General features: G+C 39.6%; 2 protein-coding genes across 7 annotated transcripts in view; both read left to right on the top strand.

The window, feature by feature from the left end:
* The first annotated feature begins 286 nt into the window (after positions 1 to 286).
* LOC120419629 (cadherin-86C) overlaps positions 287 to 17,161 on the top strand; it is a 238,083-nt gene continuing 221,208 nt past the window's right edge. For 3 of the 6 annotated variants that reach the window (XR_005605756.2, XR_005605755.2, XM_039582382.2), the window contains exon 1: positions 292 to 820. Coding sequence is in view for 4 of the 6 variants with exons in the window: in XM_039582382.2 (XP_039438316.1) it covers positions 795 to 820 (26 nt within the window). In the remaining 2 variants the exon portion in view is untranslated. Of the gene's footprint in view, positions 821 to 17,161 lie in introns of all 6 variants that reach the window. The other 3 variants (XM_039582386.2, XM_039582387.2, XM_039582384.2) reach the window with 3 other exon arrangements.
* LOC128092608 (uncharacterized) lies at positions 3,677 to 6,528 on the top strand. Its single transcript, XM_052706830.1, has 3 exons — positions 3,677 to 3,886; positions 5,610 to 5,693; positions 5,746 to 6,528. Exons 1-3 carry the CDS (start codon positions 3,878 to 3,880, stop codon positions 6,310 to 6,312), a joined length of 660 nt encoding a protein of 219 aa, XP_052562790.1. The 5' UTR covers positions 3,677 to 3,877; the 3' UTR covers positions 6,313 to 6,528.

The following is a 17,161-nucleotide window of genomic DNA, read 5'->3' as shown; positions in this document are numbered from 1 at the left end:
CGCGTCATCTGTCAAGCCGCCCCCAATCAGCTGTCACAGCCGCTGCACTGAAACTTGTTCCGAATTCTCGCGAGACTCGTTAATGAGTCACACCGCAGCAATTGCAACGGACTCGAAACAAGTTTTCGATGGCGTCTGATTAGCATAAACATAACCTCGAACACTGAGCGTGGCGGCGCAGCCGCCGCAATCACGGGTTTGATCTGTCAATATTGACAACAGCCGCCGCCGTACACAAACCCTAGCTTGATAAGATCAACCAATTCCGCGCTAAACCACAACAAACAATCAAAATGGTAATTGTTTTCGTTTGTTTTCGTTTCAGATTTTGACAGCCGCAGCCCGAGCAGCGCACCTCCTGGCGGCCGATGTTGCAACTGCGCGCGATGTAAACAAACCGAAATGGGTTAACCGTGTCGGACCTGGAACAAAAAACGTGAACTCGGCAAAAACAACATAAAAATAAAGTTCAACCGGGTAAGAACGGTTTAATTACACAACACGCGCGCCGAACGAAAGTGAAACATTGAGGTTAGGAAAAATGTTCTCGGCGGAGCAGCCGCCGCCATCTTTGGTCATGACGTCAGCGCCGTCGCGTGGAGCAGTGAAAGGATCACGTGACGTTCGGTAATTAGCGGAAATACACACACTCGAAGCAGGAGGAGGAAGTGTAGTGAAATTCTAGGTTATGTGTGATGTTTTGAGACGAAACTGGTTAATCGTGATAGAAGCAAGAAGGGGGAATAACGACAACCCAGGAGAAGACCGTTTAGTAGCTTAGTGGAACTTCAAGAATGACCGGATTATTCGGAGATAAAAGGTAAGCAAACAGCTGAGTCTGACCCAGTAAACTACACCGGTTATGCCGTCAAAGAGCGACAATTTTGCAAGTTCTTGCCCGCGCAAGAAAAACGAGTTCGGCCCCCTTGAGCATCCGGCGCAACGGCAGTTCCGTCCAACCGGTTCTAACCTCAAACCCAGTTTCGGCAGAAAAGTGCAGTCACGACATCTAGCGGAACTGAGCCGAGTCCCGAAAGAGAGCGCGCTGGTTCGCGCGATGTCAGGAGGTCGCGCTTGGACCCACGGCCTGCTATGAATTATTCATTTATGGTAAATTTGGCGCGGCTCACCGAGTGGAAGTCATGTTTCACTGTCGTGTTTTTCGGAGCTCTCTAACCGCTCGTGGAACCGGAATAGACGAATTTGTAGTTTTGGCGGAGACTTCCTAAGTGATTTTGTGGTGTCGGGAAATTGCCTGACCCGACTGACACGGTTTTCTTCGTTGGAAATTGGGTTACTTGGATTAGGGGTGCCTTCTTGGGTCAATTTTTAGGTTAGGATCGCTTGAGTCGCGTTCTCGTCTTCATAATTTGAGCGGTATTGTTTAACTGATTATTCTGATTGTTTTTTAGACGTTTCCTGAACTCTTCTTTGCTTTATGTCAGCCTGACATGTGCCACTGAGTTTGTGCGGTGAAATGTTTCAAGAAGTCCAAATTATCCAAAAATTTAAAATTATCGGTTTTACATGGTAGTAATGTTTAACTTATCATTATATTGGATTTTTATGAAATATTTCATGCACAATTTTTTAGGAACATGTCAGTGGTGAAACGTTTCAAAAACATCCACCAATATTATGTCGGCTCATGTCAAATGTTTTTTTTCGATTTGACTTTGTTGTGACAGAAAACGGAATCGACGTAACACCTTATAATGTGGCCCTCTTAAACCTTGCGGTTTCGTCAACGGATCCACAGGCGTGTATCGTTCTTTTTGCGACAAGACTCCGCCTCCCGGGTCTCCTAAGTGTGAAGGTATGGGCACGGGGAGAGGGCACCGAATACCTATATTTACACTATATAATTTTTTGCGTCCGCCTCGGGATTCGAACCGGCGACCTCTGGATTGTGAGTCCAGTGCGCGGTCCGATTGATCCACACAGGCAGACATTGTTGTGACAGATGTTGAACCGATATGAGCTGTCAAGATTAACGAACGAAACATTCCATCAATAATCCAACAAATTTTGAAGATGTAAACTAGACTTTCGTGTCATTTGAATCTCTCAAATTTCTCAAATCTCTTGAGTCTTACAAATCTTATCCTCTTAAACCCATTCCGCAACATTTCCAAAGGAAACTTTTCCAAATCCCTTCTCAAATCACCATCCCAGAAGAAAAGATTGATGGGCCCATTTACAATAACACTTTTTTTTTTGCACAACTCACATTTCAAGCCGGCACGACGCGTCGTTGAAAGCGAAAGTGTTCTCTCTTGTCTGGTCTGTGTTTGTGAATCGGTTTAAGGTCGCGGATCCGATCGTGACGTTTGCCGCCCATTAACGGCCTTTTGTGTTGAGTCCGAAATTTGGTTTGAAATTTGGCAACCTAAGGCAAGGTCGTGGATGTTTGGTTATAAAAAAGAAGTTTCTTTTTGAATAAATTAAATTTTTGGGGAAAGTGACTGAAGAGTCGTGTCGTTGAATTCACTATATATTTGAAACGTGAATTATTTTAAGTTTTCATTGACCAATTTTACAAATGTTTAGTAGCGATCATGTTTATTTTGTCAAATGACTGACAAATAACAAGTTTGTCGCAAATCTCACTGTTTATGACACCACTGAATTTGTGCAGTGAAATATTTCAAGAAGTCCACCAAAATTATCATAGCAATATTGTTAACAATACAATTTTGGTGGATTTTTTGGAAACATTTCATCCAACAAATTCAATGGCACATGTCAGACTGACATTTGGCGAGAGGTATCAATACCCGTCAACTTTTCACCGACATGGCATGAGAAAACTTACCGGCGAAACGATTCAACAAATTCAAACAGATTTTGATCAGTCGCCGATGATTTTCTTGAAATAATTCGTTGGCGTCGAACTGTCAAAAAATGATCGCGATAGATCGTGGTGCATACTTTCCGATTACATTTTTTGTGTAATCAGTGTGGTAAATGATTTGGTAAATTTTTTGATAGTTTGATGCAAACGAAATATTTCAAGAAAATCTACCACGGAGTTGTATTGTTAAACATACAATTTTGGTAGATTTTCTGGAAACATTTCATCGCACAAATTTAATGGCTTATGTCAAACTGAAGTTTGGCGAAAAAGTGTCAATCCTAGCCAAACTTTTCAGTCATTAAATGAAGAAACTTACCGATGAAACATTTCAAAGAAATCCACCACAATTGTAGGTTTAACAATACAACTCGGACCTACTAAAATCCGTTCAACAATACGGCTCATGTCACTATAATATTTGCTGTAAATGTCGGATTGACATGCGGTGTGAAAATTTTCAACTGAAATATTTCAAAGCTATCCTATAAAACAGTCACAGGCGTATTGTTGAACAGATAATTTTGAATGATTTTTTGAAATATTTCTTCAAACAATTTTGACATTTGTTAGCCTGACATTTGACATAGTAAAATTCTTCTAATTGAAGTGTGAAAACCACCGTTGAAATGTTTCAACAAATGCACCAACATTATTAATTACAATATGCATCAGATAAACAATAAAAGAGTTGCATTGGTAATTTGATTTTCGTTAGCCGCGGTAAATTTTCTTGAAATATTTCAAACTGTCAAAAATCCACCAAAGCATTTACACGGTTACTGAAAATCGCACTTTTGGGAGTTCAGAAATCGCACTTTTGACAGTTCGCTTAAACGAACTCAAAAAAGTGTGATTTCGCGAACTCGAAAAATGGTAAAAATCGCCAAAAAACGAGTTCAGTTATGCGAACTCCCAAAAGTGTGATTTTGGACTTAGCGAAATTTTTGCAAACTTTTTGAAACCTTTCATCATTCCATTTTGACATTTCTGTTAAGTTTGCTGGTAGAGATAGATCGCGGAATGGAACAGGTAAGTGAATTCCGTTGGAAAGTGGATTGTTTCGTCGGCAGAGGTGGCCAAGTGCAGTCGGTTCCCCGGATGACTGGTTTAGATTCCGGATTACAGATTCATTCAAAGAATCCATCCCCTGGAAGACAGATTTGTTGACAGTGTTTTGTAAGAGAAATCCGTCCACCGGTGGACGGATTTCTGGGCAATGTTTTGCAGGAGAAATTCGTCCACCGGTGGACGGAATTCCGGCCAAAGTTGGCAAGAGGAACTGGTCCACCGGTGGATGGATTTGTGGGCAATGTTTTGCAGGAGAAATTCGTCCACCGGTGGACGGAATTCCGGCCAAAGTTGGCAAGAGGAACTGGTCCACCGGTGGACGGATTTCAGGGCAATGTTTTGCAGGAGAAATTCGTCCACCGGTGGACGGAATTCCTGCCAAAGTTGGCAAGAGGAATTGGTCCACCGGTGGACGGATTTCTGGGCAATGTTTGTAGAAGGAATCCGTCCACCGGTGGACCGAATTCCGGCCAAAGTTGGCAAGAGGAACTGGTCCACCGGTGGATGGATTTCTGGGCAATGTTTTGCAGGAGAAATCCGTCCACCGGTGGACGGAATTCCTGCCAAAGTTGGCAAGAGGAACTGGTCCACCGGTGGACGGATTTCTGGGCAATGTTTTGCAGGAGAAATTCGTCCACCGGTGGACGGAATTCCTGCCAAAGTTGGCAAGAGGAATTGGTCCACCGGTGGACGGATTTCTGGGCAATGTTTTGCAGGAGAAATTCGTCCACCGGTGGACGGAATTCCTGCCAAAGTTGGCAAGAGGAATTGGTCCACCGGTGGACGGATTTCTGGGCAATGTTTTGCAGGAGAAATTCGTCCACCGGTGGACGGAATTCCGGCCAAAGTTGGCAAGAGGAACTGGTCCACCAGTGGACGGATTTCAGGGCAATGTTTTGCAGGAGAAATTCGTCCACCGGTGGACGGAATTCCTGCCAAAGTTGGCAAGAGGAATTGGTCCACCGGTGGACGGATTTCTGGGCAATGTTTTGCAGGAGAAATTCGTCCACCGGTGGACGGAATTCCGGTCAAAGTTGGCAAGAGGAACTGATCCATCGGTGGACGGAATTCCTGCCAAAGTTGGCAAGAGGAACTGGTCCACCGGTGGACGGATTTCTGGGCAATGTTTGTAGAAGGAATCCGTCCACCGGTGGACCGAATTCCGGCCAAAGTTGGCAAGAGGAACTGGTCCACCGGTGGACGGATTTCTGGGCAATGTTTTGCAGGAGAAATCAGTCCACCGGTGGACGGAATTCTGGCCAAAGTTGGCAAGAGGAACTGGTCCAACGGTGGACGGATTTCTGGGCAATGTTTTGCAGGAGGAATCCGTCCACCGGTGGACGGATTGACTGCCTTAATTGGCAAGAGGAACTGGTCCACCGATCCTAACGCAAAACATTGCCCAAACCCAAAATAATGAACTGAAGTATTTTAGGCACGGATTGGCCTACCTCGAACCGGAATTCCGCGCCCAGGGTGTGCGACAAAATTGGACGAATCATTCCATACTTCCGTACTGTATTAATCACCATCTGCAACAGATCTTACCGTAACCAAGATGCGTGATCGGTCCAGTACGCACTTCGGACGTGGAGTTGACCACCATAAGGGTTACGATAGAATTTAGTCTTCGCTAAACCTATCTGAAATTAACTTTCTACTACATATTTTACATCATCTCTAGAGATCCGGCGGAACCTTTGCCACTGAAGGACGATCTGCTGTTGGCGGACGATCCACCGTTCTGGACTCGACCACCCTCAAACTGGTAAAACTTATTCTTGATTAAGCTTATCTGTAATTAATCTTCGTTTTTTTAGGCCAACTCGGACATTCCCGGAAACCCGGAAAAAAACATCTGGACGCTATCGACTGACGGGAGTCCTCGATCCGGATTATCTGCTAGACGCGATCACGGAAAAGACGGCCTCGACGTATTGTCTTACCGTGGAGCGCTGTGGCCAGAGGAGAACGTCGCGTGCAACAAGTTCAACTCGAAGATCATCCAGGGTGAGGTCAGATCTGAAGCTGGTGGGAAGTCAGACGAGTGCGCACCGGTTCCACAAGGTCGTGTGGAGTCCGCTGGATTTTGGTACGGCCACGAACCCGAACGGGGTCATCGTCGGTGGTTGCGAAGCTGGCATCATCCAGGTTTACAGCGCTTTGAAGCTGTTGGCCGGGGAGAACGCGCTGATGGCTCGGGAGCGTCGGAGTCGGAAATCTTCATCTGGGATCTGAACATCACGGCGGCGCCGATGAGCTCAGGAACGAAGGCGCAACCGTTTGAGGATGTTCAGGGTCTCGCATGGAACCGACGGGTCCAGCATATCCTGGCCTCCATCTCCAGCTCGTGTTGCGTCATCTGGGAAAACCCATCATCAAACTGACCGATACCCAATCGCGGATCAGTTGGCGCGCGCCGTCCAGTGGCACCCGGAAGTGGCCACCCAGTTGTGAGTAGCCCCCTCCGTTCAACTGTGGGATCTCCGCTACGCGACTGCCCCCACCAAAACCTTCCACATCCACCAGCGGGGTGTCCTCGGTCTGACCTGGTGCCCGAAGGATTTCGACCTGGTCGCTTCCTGCAGCAAAGACAACAAAATCCACTGCTGGAACCAAAACTCCGAAGAGCAAAACGGGGAAATCCTCTCCGAGCTCGCGACCACCAACCAGTGGAACTTTGACGTGGCCTGGTGTCCGCGCAACCCGGCGCTCATCGCCGGTTCCAGCTTTGACGGCAACGTAACCGTTTATTCGGTCAACGGGGGAGCGCACGCCCAGGTGCAGTCGGTGAACAAAATAGCCGATTCGTTCCCCGGAGTGGACAGCATCGAGCACGAGCCAGTTCACCCGTTCGAAGGACAGCCGCAGCTCACCTGCAACGATCTGAAGCGACCGGCGGGAGCGTGCTTTGGGGTGAGTCGCCATCATATACTTTTACAAAAAAAAACCCTAAAATTTTCAACCCCTCACAGTTCGGCAGCAAGTTGGACACGTTCTACGGAACGAGCCGCACCGTCATCGTGAACCAGATCGTAACGGATCGCGAGCTGGTCGAACGCTCGAACCATCTCGAGCAAGTGCTGGCCGAGGGCACTCGCTCCGACGCCTGCGTGAGAAGGAACTTGAAGGATTGCTGGGAGACTTCTCGGCTTGACTGCGCGATCTACTGCGATGCCGGGGACATTTGAAGTGACCTAAATTTTCTCGAAGCACCATTTAATGAACAAAAAAGGTTATTGTTTTTATTGTTGTACTATTTTATACATTAATAAATAATTATACCGTTTTGATTTTATTTTAGTTTATAATTAAAATTATTTCAATTCCAATCCCTCAAGAAAAACCAGAAAGCGCCCGAAAATAGGCAACATCCGAACAGATTTGATCCAGTGAAATATTTCCCCACGCTCGAACTCGGCAAATCATGAAAATCATGATTTTGCCAGTTCGACCCACTTTACCAAAAAAAGTGTTATCCGAGTTGAACTCGAAAAATCATGATAATTACCATTTTTTTGGTTTTATTTGGTAAGCGTGTACCACATTGATCACACAAAAAAAAACTGTGGTAGAAAAGTATACACCGCGATCCACCGCGATACATTTTTGACAGTTCGACGCCAACGAATTATTTCAAGAAAATTAACAGCGTTTAACCAAAATCAAATTAACTACGAACTGTCAAAACTGAGCGATGAAACATTTCAAAATAGCCCACATCTGCGTGTAACTGCATTCAAATTGACAGCTGAAAGTTGTTAAATGCAAGAAATCTACACCCCAATTTCTAATCACTCAGTTGTCGTGAAATCCGAACCTTCCCAAAAATGAATAATTTGGCATCTGTCAGATTTGAGTCAGATCTGGGTGAATCTCACTCAATTTTCGTTGAATTCTGAGTGAAATTCAGTAAAATTTGACAGATGACCCATTACTCGTTGCGTGTAGGTCAAAATGTAAACAAAATCGTGACGTCAGAAATGAACTCAAATCACTCAAAGTTCATTTTGTGAGTGATTTTAACATTTTTGCCTAGTTTGACAACTGAGCAGTTCTCTAGGATTTCGGTCATTCAATTTTTTTGTATTTTTTAATCCGGCTGAAACTTTTTTGGTGCCTTCGGTATGCCCAAAGAAGCCATTTTGCATCACTAGTTTGTCCATATTATTTTCCATACAAATTTGGCAGCTGTCCATACAAAAATGATGTATGAAAATTCAAAAATCTGTATCTTTTTGATCGATTTGGTGTCTTCGGCAAAGTTGTAGGTATGGATACGGACTACACTGGAAAAAAATGGTACACGGTAAAAAAAATTTGGTGACTATTTTTAATTTTTTTTTTTTGATATGTTTTAGAGGACATAAAATGGCAACTTTTCAGAAATTTCCAGGTTGTGCAAAAAATCATTGACCGAGTTATGAATTTTTTAATCATTACTAATTTTTTCAAAAAATCGAAATTTTGGTCGCAAAAATTTTTCAACTTCATTTTTCGATGTAAAATTGAATTTGCAATCAAAAAGTACTTTAGTGAAATTTTGATAAAGTGCACCGTTTTCAAGTTAAAGCCATTTTTATGTAAAATTAGTGCACATGTTTGCCCACTTTTGAAAAAAATATTTTTGAAAAGCTGAGAAAATTCTCTATATTTTGCTTCATCGGACTTTGTTGATACGACCTTTAGATGCTGAGATATTGCAATGCAAAGGTTTAAAAACAGGAAAATTGATGTTTTCTAAGTCTCACCCAAACAGCCCACCATTTTTCAAAGTCGATATAACATGAAACATTTGTGAAATTTTCCGATCTTTTCGAAAACAATATTTTCAAAATTTTCAAATCAAGATTAACATTTCAAAAAGGCCAAACATTCAATATTTCGCCCTTTTAAGATTTTTTGAAAGAATTAGTATTGATTAAAAAATTCATAACTCGGTCAATGATTTTTTGCACAACCTGGAAATTTCTGAAAAGTTGGCTTTTTATGTCCTCTAAAACATATCAAAAAATAAAAAATAAATAAAAATAGTGTTTTATTGCAAATCAAGTTTTAGTGATAAAAAGTTAAATAAAAAAATCACAAAATTTTTTATACCGTGTACCATTTTTTCCAGTGTAGTCCATATCCATACCTACAACTTAGCCGAAGACACCAAATCGATCAAAAAATTCCTTCAAAAGATACAGATTTTTGAATTTTCATACATCATTTTTGTATGGACAGCTGCCAAATTTGTATGGAAAATTATATGGACAAACTAATGATGCAAAATGGCTTCTTTGGGCATACCGAAGGCACCAAAAAAGTTTCAGCCGGATTAAAAAATACAAAAATTAAAATTGAAGAAAAAAGACCGATTTCGTAGAGAATTGCTCAACTACTTTGTCCCCAGTTTTCTGTGGGAGAGAATAGGAGGCGACTATTTATGAAAATCATAGGGGAACTATACCCTTTCTCAGCCTATTTCTATTATCAGCCTATCAGCACTTTGATCATGAATTACAGCTTTCATAAAGAGTTTTTGATTGTTCCAAAGTAATAAATAGCTCAAACAAACGCGAGCAAGCAACTCTCCATTGTTGATACATCTGAAAATGTTGATTTAATAGCGGAAAACGGCAAAAGTGATGAGAATTGGTCGAACGGCTTAGAGTGATTAAAATGGGCATATTTCCCCTACCTGTCAAAATTCCTGGCCTCAACATTTTGTCGCGAGTTGCTTTTCTCCTCTATTTATTTAGCCGAATAAAGCCACGTGTTCCGAACTAGGAAGTCACGCTAGATCTTAATTCATTCCGGAGGACCTACAGCACCCTTCCCCTACCGAATATTGGTGGTGTCCCTCTTCTGTCAAACTGACTGTATATTTCACAACTTTGGTCGTAACTTTTATGCCTCCTCCTTCAAACCCCCCCTCCTCCCTTCCAGGGACTAATGTCTTTGCGATTGTTTTTGCCGCGCCATTTTTCTGTTGCAAAATCAAAACAAACCCTCCAGAGAGACACAGTTTGGCACTGCTGAAGGTGCACCGTTGCGATGCCGCAGTCACGATTTTCGCAAATCTCACCGAGATCTGTACGTAACATCCCCGCGCGAGATCTCAACCGAAGGACCGTCCGCGACCCAGTAACAGATGTATAATCATAATGTCTTACTTATTGCCGTACTTAATCATCTTCCACGGGGTCCAGCTGGATCGTCGTGCTTCGGAGAAATCCGGACCGTTTTTGGAGCGCGCGGACTGCGCGCGCGTTTGTTTCTAATTTCGGTCCCATTAACCTAGTCCCGGGAAGGAGTCTGGAGTAGGAATGGTAATCTGGATCTAATTATGGCAAAAACGGGACGGGAGCGGATGGGATTGGAACTGTGGATTAGATGGGACGGTGGGATTAAATGGATCAATTCGATTGTCGTGATCGGCTCGGAGAGGTAAATTAAATATTGAGGATTACTGGGCAGGGTATCGATTACCGATCTAATGGGATTGGTATGTGCGAGTTTATTGAATTGGAAAAGGGCTTAAATGAGGAATGAAAGCCTAATATCTAACACGTTAGCGTTGTCCGTTTCAGCGTTGCTTGCTTCAGCGTTGTCCGTTTCAGCGTTGCTCGATTCAGCGTTGTCCGTTTCAGCGTTGCTCGATTCAGCGTTGCTTGCTTCAGCGTTTCTCGCTTCAGCGTTGCTCGCTTCAGCGTTGCTTGCTTCAGCGTTGTCCGTTTCAGCGTTGCTCGCTTCAGCGTTGCCTTCTTCAACCGATGAGTTCGCAAGCCCCCTTTTTCAAGTCCAACTGACATAATTATGACATCATTAGCCGCCTTCAATGCCTTTCCGCTCGCATGACTGTTGTGTGTCCGGAAAGGTCATCCGGAATCGATCCCAAGTTGCATACACGTGCTCGCTTCCGGAAGGTCGTCGGTCATAACGTGTCCCAATTTAGCGCGCGGTCCTCCACGGCGTTCAAATGTTTCCGGGTCATCCCTTTCACCCTTAACTATTGCTGTTTTCTAGAACTTCTAGAACCAAAAGCGGACACGACAAACATGCACTTTTCGGACGCGATAATGTTGTTCCGCTTGACCCAGTTCGAAGGGGATGGGGAAGACCTTTCCCACAGGTTGGTCGAAATCTAGTGCAAGCGGAAGTGGGCAATTCCTGCACAGCACTAGGCTATTTGAGGTGGACCTATTTCGAGGATGACGGGGCGGGTTATTTATGACCATTGATTTGTGTTGTTCACAGCTGGACAGAATAGCAGCGCGCACTACCCGGGTTGGCGCTGCTGGGCTAGGAGAAAGTGGAAAAATCGATTTGGTCGCATGTGGGGACACACAAAGGAAAAACCCACATGTGTGTGTCACTATGCCTATGCCTCGGTGACACAATCGACGGTAGGGCTAGGTTAGTGGAGGTCTGGATAAAGTAAACAAAGCAATCACGAGGTTGCATTACGTAAATGAGTTGGCTATTGATCGGTGCGCTGAACTAGAGTATCCTATCGATTCCTAAGTAAAATTTGGCAAAATTCATAGTATTTGAAAAGTTTCTTACGGTTCATGTAACTAATGTGATTCAAATAATTCCTAGGATTCATAAGATACAGATTTATAGGATTCATTTCAAGGTTGTTAATCGATAAAATTATCGTCGATAATATTATCGTCTGACGATAACGGTAATGGTTATCGTTATCGTTGGGACGATAACGATTATCTATTGTTATCTCTAATTTTATTTCGAAAATTCTATCGGCGCTTTCACAAAGAATATAGTTTTTTTTTTTAAATATAGTAAATTACAAACTATAAATATGTACTCAGAATTGTTCACAAAATACCGTATTTTTTCGAAAATACTCAAATTTTCATAACTTACAATGGGTATCAAACGATGCTCTTTATTAAAATATTGTTGTTAAATACTAAAATTTTCACAAAATATCTTTTTTTTCAAAAGTACTAAAATTTTCATAATTTGCAATATGAGTATCAAATGAATTGAAATTTTGTATGCTTTATCACATCAATACAGTTTTTTTTTTATGAAAAAACGAATATTTTCACAAAATACCGTTTTTTTTCAAAAATACTCAAATTTTCATATTTTGCAATATGGGTATCAAACGATGCGAAATTTCGTATGTTTTTTCTCTTCATTAAAGTATTTTTGCTAAATACCTACTTAAAAGTTCACAAAATACCTTGTTTTTTGAAAGTACTGAAATTTTCATAATTTGCAATATGGGTATCAAAAGAATTGAAATTTCGTATGCTTTATCATATTAATACAGTTTTTATAAAAATACAAATATTTTCACAAAATACCGTATTTTTTCGAAAATACTCAAATTTTCAAAACATGCAATATGCGTATCCAACGAAGCGAAATTTTGCTTCAAATCAAACAAAATTTTCTGTCGTTTGAAACCCATATTGCATATTTTGCAAATTCATGTTTTTTTTCGAAAAGTACGTTAATTTGTGAAAATTTAAATATTTACAAAAAACTCTAATAAAGTGAAAAAAAAACATACAAAATTTAGCTTCGTTTGATACCCATATTTTGAAAAATTTTGTATTTTCGAAAAAATACGGTAATTTTGAAAAAATTGAAGTATTTAAAAAAACTACAAAAAAAAAAAAATAAAAAAAATCTAAATTGTTTGACACCCATATTGCAATTTTATAAAATTTTAGTATTGTCGATAAAATACGTCTAAAAAAACTGTATTAATGGGATGCTGATGCAAATGCTTCATATACTGCATATTCTTTTTTTAAATCTTTTAGAGCTTTTTTTTTAAAAAATACAATTTTGTTTTACAAATTACCGTATTTTTTCGAAAATATTTTTTTTAATATGAATTATGGGTATCAAACGAAGCTCAATTTTGTATGCTTTTTCACTATATTAGAGTTTTTTTGAAAATACTAAAATTTTCACAAATTACCGTACTTTTCGAAAAAACTTGAATTTTCAAAATATGCAAAGTATATCAAACGACGCATGCTTTTTTCACTTTATTAATTTTTTTTGAAAATTATAAAATGTTCACAAATTACCGTACTTTGTGAATATTTTATAATTAATTTGTGAACATTTAATAATTTCCAAAAAAAATAAATAATGAAGTGAAAAAAGCATGCGTCGTTTTATATACTTTGCATATTTTGAAATTTCAAGTTTTTTCATAAAGTACGGTATTTTGTGTAAATTTTTGTGTCTAAAAAAACTGTATTAATGTGATGCTGATGCAAATGCTTCATATACTGCATATTTCGAAAATTCTAGTTTTTTTCGAAACGTACGGTAATTTGTGAATATTTTATAATTTTCAAAAAAAAATAATAAAGTGAAAAAAGCATGCGTCGCTTGATATATTTTGCTTATTTTGAAAATTCAAGTTTTTTCGAAAAGTACGGTAATTTGTGAAAATTTTAGTATTTTCATACAAAATCTTATAAAGTGAAAAAGCATACAAAATTTAGCTTCGTTTGATACCCATATTTCATATTTTAAAAATTTAAGTATTTTCTAATAAATACGGTAATTTGTAATAAAATGTATTTTGTAAAAAAATAACACTTATAAATTTTAAAAAACAATATAAAATTTAAATTTGTTTGATACCCATACTGCAATTTTTTATAATTTGAATATTTTCGATAAAATACGGTATTTTGTGTAAATTTTTGTATTAAAAAACCTGTATTAATGTGATGCTGGTGCTAAACATACAAAATTTGCGTCGTTTGATACCCATACTACATATTTTGAAAGTTCGGGTTTTTTTTCGAAAAGTACGGTAATTTGTAAATATTTTAGCATTTTCCAAAAAAAAAAAGTGGAAAAAGCATACAAAATTTGGCTTTGTTGGATACCCATATTGCATATTTTGAAAATTTGAGTATTTTCGAAAAAAATCGGTATTTTGTGAAAATATTTGTTTTATAAACAAAACTCTAATAAGTTAAAAAAAAGCAAACAAAAATTAAAATTGTTTGATACCTATATTGCAATTTCATAAAATTTTAGTATTTTCGATAAAATACGTTATTTTGTGTAAATTTTTGTATTAAAAAAAACTGTACTGATGTGATGCTGGTGCTAATGTTTTATATAATACAAAAATTTTCGTCGTTTGATACCCATACTACATATTTTGAAAATTCGGGTTTTTTTTTCTAAAAGTACGGTAATTTGTGAATATTTTAGAATTTTCCAAAAAAAAAAATTAATAAAGTGAAAAAAGCATACAAAATTTAGCTTTGTTGGATACCCATATTGCATATTTTGAAAATTTGAGTATTTTCGAAAAAATACGGTATTTTGTGAAAATGTTTGTTTTATTTAAAAAAAACTGTTTTAATGTGGAAAAGCATACATAATTTCAATTCGTTTGATACCCATACTGCAAATTATGAAAATTTGAGTATTTTCGAAAAATTATGATATTTTGTGAAAATTTTAGTATTTTATAAAAATACTTTAATAAAATAAAAAAAACTTACCAAATTTCGTTTCGTTTGATACTTAAATTGCAAATTATTAAAATTTTAGTATTTTAGAAAAAATACGGTATTTTGTGAACAATTTTGAGTACATATTTATACTTTGAAACTTAGGCCGTTGAAAATATTTTTCAAACTTTTTTTTTACTTTGACCAGAGTTGAGGGCCATAAACTTCAATAAATGTTTGCAACGGCCTTACTACATTTTCAAAAAATATATTCTTAGTGAAAGCATTGAAAATTTAACATGATATGGTTGAATAAATCGATTTTAGAAAGATTTAAAAAATGAGTTATCGTCCATTATCGGCGATAAGATTATCACCGATAGAATTATCGAAATAACGATTGATTCTCGTTATCGTAATCGATTTCCGGAGTTTTTTTTTAAAAAAAAAGGTCCAATAAACCAAATTTCCAGTTTTTGCTGTTTGGATGTTTTTGAAACTGCCTAGAGTCAGGGGTGTTAAAAAACACCCAAAAAGTAAAAACTGAAAATTTGGTTTATTTTACCTTTTTTTAAACAAAAACTCCAGTTTTGTCCTTTTAGAAGATTTAGAGTGACATAACTAGTTTAAAAATACTCAATTACTGCACGTGCATCCACTACTGCCCCAACTACCAACTGTTATCTCCATCCATCGCCTACAATGTCGTTCGTTAGTCCTATGACCTATGTGCGACTAAACCAATTACATAACTGCGCAAACCTCCATTACCCACACTCACGGTTCACGTGTTTACGCGGCATGCCCTCTGGTCCCGTGAACAATTACCAGCTCTTATTAGGTCTCGAACCGAAAAAAACAACCGACCAATCCCTCAAAGTCTACACCAAGTGCGTACGGCCACAGGTCTCCACGGTCTCCCCGCAAAGGCTACCGCAGAAGCCCACCCCGCAACATCCATTAAAACTGTACACAGACACACTCTCGCGCAATTGGTACAAAGTTTCGCCGAAAGATGTCGCTCCGCAGAGACCTCCCGTGGACCTTTCGGAAAGGTGTGTCCGCGCTCGAAGTAATGCACGACCTGCACGACGATCGGTCTGAACACGTTACAAATGTGTCGCCGCGCCGTTGATGGGGTCACCTCGTCTGCTCACTGCTGGCTACATTGTCGTGGAGACCCCGGGAGTTGAGGTTATGCAACGTTGCACGCCAACCTTAACGAAGAAAACAAAGGTTAATGGTGACCTTGCCTGGAACGAACGCGGGGGTACCCCACAGTACTGTTGGAATAATCAACTTTTCTCCCAATTGCGGACGGTACCGTATCATTACCCTTCGTCACGTTCATCATGATCAACTCTGAGGGGCCAACTTCGTTGCGGTGGAAACGAACTCTCTCTAGCAAAGACACCAACCCGCCAAGTTGCCCGAACTGATTGCGAATTAACCCCACGAGGTCCCCACGGTGGAAATTTACACTTTGTCCAGATCCGTTATCCGCGCAGAACCGACGGCGATGACGCTGTTGACCGACATGTGCCGGGATCGAAGCCAATTTCGATGATGATGGCCAAAATGACCGATTACGGGGGGGAGTCCCCCCGGTATAGAACGATCGGTTGGACCTCGCGCAAAACAATCGGGGTCAACGGACGAGATTGGCAAGGGAGATTTAGGGGTTAGGGATGAGGATGGGGAAGAATTTACGGTTAATTGTGCGATCGACGGTAATTTTATGAAGCTCTTTTAATGATGATGGTGGTGGCCACCCTGGGTCGATTGTTTTTGTACTGGAGGTTGTTCTGAAACATTGTTTTGATTAGAATGGTTTACGGAATGGGGTTTCTTGTATCTTGTCTTACTGACTTGTAATCATTAATTACTCAGGTCTCCAGCGTGTAACTATGTAATTGTGGTTGTAATTTGGGAATTTTAAAATTACTTTTGGTATAAAACCTGTTTTATCGAATGTTGACATAGTTTTACAGGATAATTATTGCTTTCAAATAAACTACTTGATTTCAGCTTTCATTGCTCACGAAATCTACGTTGATTTGATTTTTTTGTTAAACATTTTAACCTGTTGGTTCGACAAAGTCAACACAGCAAAAATGAGTTTAATTTTGGAATGTTGAAAATTTGGTAGGTTGAATATTACCTCTTTTTTGAGTAATATTACCTAAAATATGTGTAAAAATGTGAACCTGATGAATATTCATCAATTTCTAATGTAATATTACAATTTTTTTTTTGACATAAAATCTGTCACCATTTGCTGAATATTATCATCATTCTTTTTCTGTGAAGCGAAAAGTGAAGTCTAAATTAAAAAAAAATACTCAGTGGCAGCGATGGAATAATCATCATCAAAAGAAAATCATTGGACGTTCATCAAGAGAAAAAATCCGACGGGAGCATAGCTCTCCTCTCTCGCGCACGAAAGATCGGTAAAAGGAATCTAAAAAAATCATCATCTTGATTATTCGGCGGAACATCTTTTTCACCACTACAGTTGCAAGTGTAACGTCACACGTCGAAATATGACCTGTCACATTTTGTAGATGGGCAATGTGTGTAAACAAAGTGAAATAAATATTATTAAGTGCTGCTGACAAGGAAATTCACAAAAAATCATCAGCAGATTGATTTTCTTGGAGAAGTTCGGGAGCGATTTTCTTTTGCGTGATTTGCCTCCTCTCTCTTTCGCGGGTGAAGAAAGTTCGCAAGCGAAATTGATTTTTTTGCGATTATTCCATCCCTGCTCAGTGGA

Source organism: Culex pipiens, chromosome 1 (assembly GCF_016801865.2).
Source record: "Culex pipiens pallens isolate TS chromosome 1, TS_CPP_V2, whole genome shotgun sequence".
Taxonomy (NCBI): Eukaryota; Metazoa; Arthropoda; class Insecta; order Diptera; family Culicidae; genus Culex; species Culex pipiens.
The sequence above is the reverse complement of the archived record's forward strand: the minus strand, read 5'-3'. Positions and strand labels throughout refer to the sequence as shown.